The following is a 10,380-nucleotide window of genomic DNA, read 5'->3' on the forward strand; positions in this document are numbered from 1 at the left end:
GTTTGACCTGCAGAGCCCAGGTAGTTATTTTTCATTTTATTCTTGCTCTCTCCCGACAGTTTTATTCAGCTGAGGGATGACATTCTGAATTGGACTGGTCAGATGTAGCCCTCAATAAACCCATTCAAAGGGTAAATCCCCTGAGCTAGGACCAATGAACCATATAGCTCGGCAGGGCAAGGAGAGATCCATGGAGAGACCGCTACATCTCACCAGAAATACACAACCCTGGTGCAGGCTTGAACTGCCAGCCTTTTGGTTGTGAAGTGTGAGTCCTGCTGCTGAGCTGTTCTGGCTCCTAGGTAAACCCATTCAGTGCAAAAAGTTTTTCCAAAGCTGAATGAAATTGTCCGGTAACAGCAAAAGTTAACTGGAAAGGACCTCACTCGGGTTCATGGAGTTAATTGTAAACCTGCTGTACTGAGTTTGGCATATGTAGTTGTGAGGCCATGGTGGTGTTTGCTGACATTATAGTTTTTTTTTTCAGTTTTTAATTTTTTCCTTCCTTTGTTCCTGTTAAAAGAAAATAAATGGCTGCCAACTCACTGTTTACCCCATTTCATCTGGTCGTGTACATCATGCTTTAGTTTATGCTTGTTAACTCCAGGTGATGTTATTCATCGTGGGGGAGGCGTCAATGTGGAGGAGATGGATTAGGCTTCATAAACCTTTCATTAACAAAATACTCCCTTAAAAGCTGAATAAAATAGCCTGGTTGCAGCAAAAATAAATTAAAATAGGACAGTACCCAGATGGAGGGTGTTAATGGACTGCACCATGTTCAGGCATAGCGCTCACTACAATAACAATAATAATAATAATAATAACCAGAACAAACCTTAGCCTCGCTGAGACCCCAGAGTCAGGTCTCGCTGCGCCGGCCCATCGACACACCGATGTCCGGCACAAAATATCATTGTGTAGATTATTTTGATGAAATAAATGTTATTTTCTAAAATGATACTTCTGTTTATATATCCCATAATGCCTTCATTCATTGTAATTACAACTCCAGTCTTTATTCATTCTAGGGATGGAATGATGTAAGATCCAGAAACAGAGGAAATGAAACAATAAAAGTGAGAGAAGTATCAAGAGAATTCCCAGAGAAATAGGCCACACAGCCATTGACACATTGTTCAAGACTTCAGCATCCTGGGAAGTAGGCCACACAGTCAGTCACACATCAGTCAAGTCTTCAGAGTTCTCACTCTACCTCAAAAGTATAACCACCTACACACTTTATTGTATTTTCATGTACAGGTACATGCATTTCAGTCTGTTTACTGCCCAGCTGCAAAGTAGTGAGACATCCCTGACTTATAATGGGGATGTCCATTCCAGATTAGGATTGTGAATGAATGAGTTAAGGGGAAGAATGGGACTTGAATATATTAGTGTTGTGAAGAAAGGGTAGATTGATATAATTTGGGTATGTAGAGAGGATGGAGGATGAATTGGGTGAGGAGGATGAGCCATAGTAATGTCAAGGGTACATTTTCTAGAGGCAGATCATACAGACATAGGACGAGACCATACAGTGTGACCTTAGATATAAGTGAGTGAACAGAAAGACTGCTAGAGATTGCTCAGTGGGGACAGTAGTCATTAGGTGGCCAAGGCTGATGTATGCAAACATGTTGGAGCTGTTATAAACAAAACAATAAGAGGGTAAAGAAAACAGCACTCAAAATTCCATCGTATATTTTTCCGAGAGGTAAGCAAGGACTCCCGAGGTGCTACCAAGCCCATTGAAATACCTGCGCTCAGCTCGGCACAGTGACTTCTCCATCATGTAGATCAGGTGGTGGTGGAAGGTGGAGAAGGGTGTGCCAAGGGAGAGGGATGTACGCACCCACTCCTTTACGCACTCTAGTGGCGTACTGGTTGCACCACTGAACATGGCCGGGTTTTCCAACAGACCCTGAGCCGACATCACACCTGAGGGCACATTTCAGGTAGCTTAGGAGATACACTATACCCTTTATACTCTAACCTGGCCTAAAACTGCCATCTCTCCAGTTTGAATGCTGAGCTGTAACAAGAGTTTAGTACTAGATTATGAAGTGCTACAGAGAGGATAGAGTGGTAGTATTGTCTTATTTTGCCACTGAACTATGTAAAATAAGCTGGAACAGGAAAAAATCAGAGCCAAGTTAAGAGAAAAGGACTATAAGACCAAATTATGATTAGCTGATAATTAAGGTTTGATTAGCTGATGATTGATTATGTCTGATTAGTTGATACCCAATACTTGGTTTGGGTAGCTGATACTTAATTAGGTGTCATTAGCTGATTATTCTGTACGATTTAAGCAAAAACTGATAGGCCAGACTGGACTTTTCTCCTCCATCTGTTAGACTGCATTTCTCACCTCCATCTGTCAGACTGCAATTTTCTCCTCCATCTGTTTTCCTGAACTCTGACCACGTATCCATACCATCGTGGTGTCCGGGAAGTCCTCATTATGTTGCCCTTTCTGACATTCATTTCTGCCACTAAGTTCACAGTAAATTACAGATAAATTGCTTATTAAAATTTCACTGCTACCTTTAAAGTTGATGAGCTAGTTTTCCCCAGAGTATATTACCAGTTGTACGGAAGAAAATTACATACTGGAACATATTTCTGACTTAGGAGGACTGCCTGTACATACGTTTGTAACTAATCACAAAACAACACTCATCATACCCTCATCTCTAGCAACACGTCATCAGCTACAAAATGCCAGTGCTACTATTACTAACATTAACTTCTACAGTGGTAGGTGGTGGTGACCATCATCCATTCACTTGATGTAGTGATGCCCACTTGTCCCTTAGGTGACTCTACTCTTAGAGACAAGCCTAATGATTTCCTGTAACCCATAAAGTCATTTCCAATGCTGGGTGGTAACCATATAACAAAATAACTGGGTGATGTCAAACCTGCTATGGTGCCCCTGTTAAATGGATGAAGAGACAAAAATACGGCATCCATGCAGGAACCAAACCTCCACAATCTTCCCCATGATTTGCTGTGGCAAAGGAGAACATCAGTTTACTGCATAGGATGGCTCAGCAGGGGCAACTGCTTGCCTGTGGTTGACGGGTATGTTCAGCCAGAAAGACCAGGGTTGCTCTACCACTATTACTACATCAACTGACAATGCACCATCAACCTCTGTGGCCGTGTACCCTCAACTCAAGCAACAAACTGTCAACTGAATAATACAAATGCTACTACTACATATCGTCTGGCAATGCACCATCAACCTCCATTACCTCCTACCTTCAATTTTAGCAACATATCACTTGGAAAATACAAAAGCTCCTACTAAATAACTTTCTGGCAACGCACCGTCAACCTTTGTGATATCCTTGACCCTGAATGCATCATCCAGACTCCTGATGTCCCCATTGGCCACGACAGGGATGGTAAGAGCGGCCTTGATGTCTGCAATGGCCTCGAGGTTGACTGGCACTCCCCCTCGCTGATCTTGTGTCCGACCATGTACTGTGAGGAATGAAGCCCCCGCTGCCTCAATCTGCCGAGCCATTTCTACTGTCCGTCTGAGAGAGAAGAAAACAGAAGAAAAGTACCAATAGAGTAGGACAGAATATATCAGAGTGCAAGAGAAGAGATGATGATGATGATGATGATGATGATGATGATGATGATGATGATGATGATGATGATGATGATGAAGATGATGATGATGATGAAGACGACGACGACGACAGAGACCACAGATCAACTTCTCTGCCCACCTCACCTGACATCCTTGTGAAGCCTGATCTTGACGGACACAGTGAAGTCTTGGGGGAGTTCAGCTCGAGTGAGACGCACCATGTCCGCCAGGAGGTGTGGTTTGTGGATAAGGCAGGCACCATACCCCTCAGCCATGGCCCAGCGCTGAGGACACCCGCAGTTAAGGTCCACACCGTCGCAGTATCTAGAGGCAGGGAATGAAAGATTGACTAAGAGGGTGTATGTAGGTGAAATGCAGGGAGAGATAGGAAGGAGGAGACCGAGGATGAGGTGGAGGGATGGAGTTTGGAGGTATAGAAGGGAGGGGGGAGGGCAGTCAAATGGTGGGTGACAGAGCAACCTGGAGGCGTTTTGTCTGCAGCCACTCTTTGCGGGATTAGGGCATCAGGCTATAGATAAATAGACAGACAGAGAACAGTGGACACCCTTTAAGACAGACTAATTGGGAGGAGAACGGTGTCCATCATATATCTATCCATCTATTGCATGAAGTCTTAATCCCATTAAGAGTGGCCACAAACAAATCACCTCCACAATGCCCTGTCCTCCCTCCTCTCCCATATATCTCCCAGCTCCACCCCCTCCTCCTCAAACATGGTTGCCCACATCAGCTTCACTTCTTCATCTCACTCACTTACATTTTTCTAGTCAGCCTCATTCTTCCCTCTCTCTACATGGCCAAACCATCTCAAAGTAATACTCTTAACACTTTCAATCACATCCACATCAACAACACAATTTTCCTTTACCTCCTCATTTGTCTCTCTTCATGTAACTCCATTTGTAGTAAGGTACCAGAATTTAGCATTTCATCTCCATATCAATTCACTTTTCACTATCTAGAAGGCTCACACAAGCACTCTACACATTCAACAACAAAAGAAAGGACAACAAAACAAACTGGTAAGGTTTTGAGCCCATGCTTGGTGCTTTGCTTAGGACTATGTTTACTCATCCTGGAAATGTGTACTTGTCCACCTTACCAGTAGTTCACCTTAAAAAGGTTTTGCTGTATGTTTGCAATAATGATTAGGATGATGGTCACCACAACCATCCAAAACCTCCAGCCAAATAGCATCTAACCATCACCACACATCCATCTCTTATAAAATACTTGACCCAGAGAGAGACAAGTGCATCTACCCAGACTGTGATGCAGCCATAATCCTTCCCTGCTCCAGTACCAGCACAACAGTACAACTCACAATCAGTCCACTATAGTCACACTATAGTGCTGTCCCCCACAACACACACTTTATGCTCCACACTATCACAATACAGACAAGCCTTCAACATACAGTAGTCTTAGCAAAAGATCGATGGGAGTAATCAGGTGAAGTGGATGGTTTCCTGCAGTCCACTGGATTCACATCCAGATGGGTCTGATGGTTTCCTGCAGTCCACTGGATTCACATCCAGATGGGTCTGGGGTTGCACCACCAACAACAATAACATGAACTGTGAGAAGGATGATGGTGATTTTTATACCAAAGACAAAAATGCTGCTGCTGCTTCTGATAATTATGATTGTGACAATGATCAGTCTGGAGTGCAGCAAGTTTGGAATTCTTTGGGAAAGGTAGGTTTTGGAAGTCGCTGATAATGTTGATTATACTAGCTATACTGTTTTTACTCTTACTTGGCCCAGATTTTCAATCTTTGGTAACTCATCGGTGGCTGAAAAATACAATGCTATGGCTGTACCTCCTTTCCACACCACTTATTTTTGACTATCACAATATTTTACTGTTAATCTATTGCTACAACCCAGCAGAAAAGTTGGAGAGATGGTAATTTTAGGCTGTTTAGAGAGAAAAACACCATAACAATGATGATGATACTTATGCTGATAATAATGTTAATAATACTTTGTCACACTTGAATGCTTTCCTCTATGAGACAATTTGGTGAATGCAGGGAAACAAAGGGTGGGGCTTTGTGCTGTGTCCTGATGGATTGCATTACCTCTGTTGCTCTCATACAGTTTTTTTAACACCTGGTGATCTAGTGAGTTAAGGCACTACTAACTCCAAGGGGTTGGTGTTTACTGACCACAAAACACCATTAAGGGGTGAGCAACTGGTCACTCTTGCCTTCAATGTCCAGAGTAACAACAACCATCAGAAGACATGTGGTAGTTACAAATGTTATGTACTTAAATGACAATAAGGGTCTGTAAAAATGTGGAACTTACGGAGCAACAATTTGAGCAGCCTTAGCCCAATCTTCCCCACTGCTGGCTGCGAACTGTACAATGAGTGGACGATCACCTGAGGGTAAGACAGTATTATCAGTTGCTGGATTAACACACTATCACTTAGCATCTTTCACTATAAAGCCTATCAACTGCCTCCTCGGATTAGTTTCCCCCCAAAGTTTTTTCTCTATTCATTTTCCCTGTAAAACAATTAACTCTAAGCCCTTGACCACCCCGTTTGGGATACATGGCGTCTGGCAATGAATGAATGAATGAAAATTTTTCTTCCTCTGTTCAATTTCTGTGAAAAAGATATCAACATAACTCTTTTCACACGACATGACATTATTCCTTACTAGGTAGTCAGGATGTACAGCCATAAGCAAAAGTCAATAATTCTCTGTCAACTGTAGCAATGGAAGATGTTAAATGACCTAAATATGTGATGGCAATATGAAGCACATAACAAGAGTATCAGAATGTAAGATACTCTCTCTTATTTGGGGAAGAATAGGAGATATAGGAGACAGGACACAATTTTTTTTCTTTTTATGCATGGAAGAAGGAACCAAAGGCCAGGAGCCAACAAATCGTTTCCTCCAAGAAAAACCAAAAACAAGATAACAGAGCCAAAGTCAAGATCCATTAATTTTGAACCAGTATATTGTTGGTGAAATTTTGGTTATGGCTGCAAAGTGAAGGGTCATAGTCAGTATAATATACACAAGCATTTATCTCAATATATCACAAACTCCTTAGCCTTTATCATTCTTTTTCTGTGCCTGCCCTCCTCTCTTCCTATTTTTCCCATCTTTCCTGTCACTTCTTATTGCTTTTCTTTCCTTTACAGGTGGCTTTACATTGAGTGACAAGCCAAATGGTTTCCTTTATGCCAAGAAACCATTTACAACGCCAACGCTGGGTGGTAACCATATAACCAAACCATACGTGCTCCCTACGTGGGTTGGTGGAGGGTTAGTGCCCCTCCCCGTAAAACAACTAACTCAAAGTCAAATGGCCACCCCTTATGGGATTAAGGCGTCTGGCAATAGACAGATAGATAGATTCTTTAAATTAATAATAGAATTTAGCGTTTACCCATCATGCAATCACTGGTGCTGATACTGACTGTGTGAGGTGGTGAAATCCGAGTGGCGGGCGCGAATTGACTGGATGAAACTGTCCGAGATGATCATGGGTGTGAAGCACAGGTCACACCCATACTTACGCACCAAGGAACGGAATGCTAGTCTGTAGAGGTGAGATCACCATTATCATCAATGTCATCATAATCATTATCCTCCTCCTAACCAGCATCATCACCATCATCATCATCAATATCCTCCTCCTCCTCCTAACCATCATCATCATCATCACCATCAACAATATTATCATCATCACCACCAATATCCTCCTCCTCCTCCTAATCATCATCAGTATCATTATTATTATTTTGTTTCCTCCTAACCACCACCATCATCATCACAATAACATTCCTCATATATGGGTAATCAAAGAACAAGAACAAGAAAGTGCGAAGGTAGGGGAACAAACTATTTTGAGCAAGAACCATTTTTATTTTATTCTTGCTGATCTCGGACAATCTTATTTACTTTGCCGATGACCTCACGTACTTGGAATAGCGAACCATGGGGGCACAAATGGTCACCAGGTCCTTTGTCTCAAACAGCGTCATTGGCTTGAGGTACGTTCTTTCTTCAGCCATGGTACCGTTCTTGATTTAGTTCTTAAGCTTGGGGGTGTGGATGTGACGTACCTCTGAAAAGAAAGAATATGTATGTATACAAATGGGCGGCATAAGAGACAGGAAGGAAAAAAGAGGAAAAAATGTAGACGACATGAAAGGTATTATTCTAAGTTAGTTTGTCATACTCTAGCTGGTTAGTTTGGACCATTTTCTAATAATCTTGGAAGGCTTTTTTTCTTTTTTTTTTTTTTAAATACTGTTTAAAGTCCACACATCACCCTTGTGTGTTATTTTATTTTTGGTAATGCCAGATGAATTCATTCAGCTGCAGAAAACGGTAAAATTATCATTATTATTATTTTGTATTACCAATTTAAACTAATCACCAGAGAATATGGAGCAGTCAGATGCCTGATAGGCTACTTACGTGAGTTAAATGGCACCTCTTCCAATGTTTTCAATAAATGACACTTTAATGTCTGCAAGTTCTTTGTTTAAGGGCTTGCAGTTATGTAATAAAACTGATCGCCAGTCAATCTGTAATGGTGTTTGCTACTGATATATCGTCAGGACTGTATTTCTTTGCTGGTGTTGTTAACCCTTATGCCTTTTTTACTGTTCACAACATTGAATTACTGTACATGGCAGGAAAGAAATTAAAGGACTGAATAGAATTAAAGGGCAGAGTGCGATCAGCTGACCATGGTAAACAAATATTATGGTTGACGTTAATATGCCTTTCAGAATATATTCCATATCTATATCACAGTTGGTATGATAATGAAATACCAAGGGAGTAACCGTAATTTAATCGCTATTATAAATACCGGCATATTAGAAAAACAAACGCAACAATTTAAATTTCGCGCTCATGAAACTGGCATATCTCCCGTCTGGTACCAAATAAATTTCACTTCCATTATAAAGGTTTGAGGCATGAATGTGCAAGTTTTAGCAAAGAGTAATTAAATATAATAGAAAAACTTGTACATATTTAGGTTAGATGTGCTTAGGGATATTGTTTTATGGATCCTAATGTTAAGATGGTTTAAACACCGTTGTCAAGGTGGGACAATCGGGATAGTTTTGTGGTTGTCAAGGAGCTTCTATCAATTTGACGTGATTTAAACTTACTCTAGTAATTCCAGTGTCACAAAAGGTATGGCTTGGTGCAGTCCTGGGCAAAATTATGCTTTTAATTGGCGTATTTACCGTAATTTAGAAGTGGTTCATGCTGGGATCAATTGATGTTTCATTTTTCCCTTTCAGTTCTTTTGTATTATGAGCAGTGGTTGTGAAGCTGTGCATCTATCACATTTACGACACTGGGTAAATTTTTTCCGTTTCTTTACGCCTGGGGAGGGGGGGAAATAATACTTCCTCAGTATCCCTGCTTGTAAGAGGCGACAAAAAAGAGCAGTTATGTCTCCTGTCTTTCTCCTTACTGTTTTCTGCTTTTCTGTCCTACCTCTGTCCTTGATATTTCCATGTTTGGTATAACTTTAGAAGTAACCAACGTTACCAATTTTCATTATATTGCGTCCCTGACCTATTCTAACCAAGACTTACCTTTTAAGCCTAGTTTGAGTTGGGGGAGCAAATTTTGTGGGGGTAGTCATATAGTGGCTTAGGTTAGGCTGTCGCTCAGTAACGGATGAATGTCGCGCCATATTGGCTGGTGCAGGTGTGTGCATTCGGTCTATGTCAGGCCCTAGGTTAGGTTAGGTTAGTTAGGTCAGGTTAGGTTAGGTTGTTAGTTTGGGTTAGTTTAATGCAAAATAGTGTGTTTTTAATTAATTTTGATCTTGATTTTGGGGGATAAACCCACTTTTGGAAATCATACTCAAAATTCCAAAAGGGGGAATTTCCCCCCAAAATGAAGGTCAAAACTATTTAAAACACAGTATTTTGCATTGAAAAACATAAAAATAATAATAAAAGAAAACATTGGTTATTTCTAAAAATTTACCCCATGTTTCTTCTGGCCCCTATTTTCCCTCTGCTCCTACAGTGCCATATAGCTGTATTATGGCGTGGTGCTAATTCTTCTTTATACCGTACCTTCCTGTCTTCCATTGTGTAGTGGAGGTCATTGGCTATTCTAACCCAACAACTTAACCTAGCTTATAGTCCACCCAAACTAGCCTAATGAATCAAACATAACTGCACTAACCAATTAACCTATCCTAACCTAGCCAGTTTAACCAAAAGGTGTGTTTTGGTAAATTTATATATTTAAGACAACTATTAAGTTTTGTGTATAAAACATGGTTTTTGTTTTTTGTATGATTAATTTGATGAAATTCTTTTCCCCTTTGTTGTACCCATTTTCTTTTTTTTTTTTAATTAACAGTTTTTAATGTATTTCTATTGACTTTTGTGACATAATTTTATCACAAGTGACTCTAGCCCTAGATGGGTGTGAAGCCATACATGGAATGAAATCAACAAAATTGGTCAAAGTACTTTACGTGAAACCAGATACAGAATAAAATCCAAATTGATCAATATATGCTAAAAACCTACCCAAATTGAACCTAAACTGTCCTGACTAACCTATCATAACTAAACCTAATGTCATTCTAACTGGGGGAGCTGTGTCCCCCAGACCCTATCCCCATGTCATTAATCAACCCAAACTTAAACCACCATAAGATGCACTTGTGACGGAAATGCCAATGAGAAGGCTCCCCCCCCTAGTTAGGTATGTAATGTCATACAGCAC

General features: G+C 40.8%; 1 protein-coding gene across 1 annotated transcript; it reads right to left on the bottom strand.

The window, feature by feature from the left end:
* Positions 1–1,687: 1,687 nt before the first annotated feature.
* On the bottom strand, positions 1,688–8,224 carry Dus4 (Dihydrouridine synthase 4). The gene is made up of 7 exons (XM_080273948.1): positions 8,083–8,224; positions 7,582–7,726; positions 7,077–7,198; positions 5,945–6,020; positions 3,755–3,934; positions 3,340–3,551; positions 1,688–1,941 (listed from the first exon to the last, which is right to left on the bottom strand). Exons 2-7 carry the CDS (start codon positions 7,671–7,673, stop codon positions 1,688–1,690), a joined length of 936 nt encoding a protein of 311 aa, XP_080130074.1. The 5' UTR covers positions 7,674–7,726; positions 8,083–8,224.
* Between the last annotated feature and the right edge of the window lie 2,156 nt (positions 8,225–10,380).

The sequence above is a fragment of the Coenobita brevimanus genome, chromosome 56 (assembly GCF_032717465.1).
Source record: "Coenobita brevimanus isolate Jiangsu-jjx chromosome 56, ASM3271746v2, whole genome shotgun sequence".
Taxonomy (NCBI): domain Eukaryota; kingdom Metazoa; phylum Arthropoda; class Malacostraca; order Decapoda; family Coenobitidae; genus Coenobita; species Coenobita brevimanus.

Coding starts and splice junctions, on each gene's coding strand:
- Dus4 (XM_080273948.1), bottom strand. CDS start 7,673: ATGGCTGAAGAAAGAACGTACCTCAAGCCAATGACGCTGTTTGAGACA. Junction 6,021..7,076: donor GGATTTCACCACCTCACACA/GTCAGTATCAGC, acceptor TCTTACCCTCAG/GTGATCGTCCACTCATTGTA. Junction 3,935..5,944: donor GCTGCTCAAATTGTTGCTCC/GTAAGTTCCACA, acceptor CCCTGCCTCTAG/ATACTGCGACGGTGTGGACC.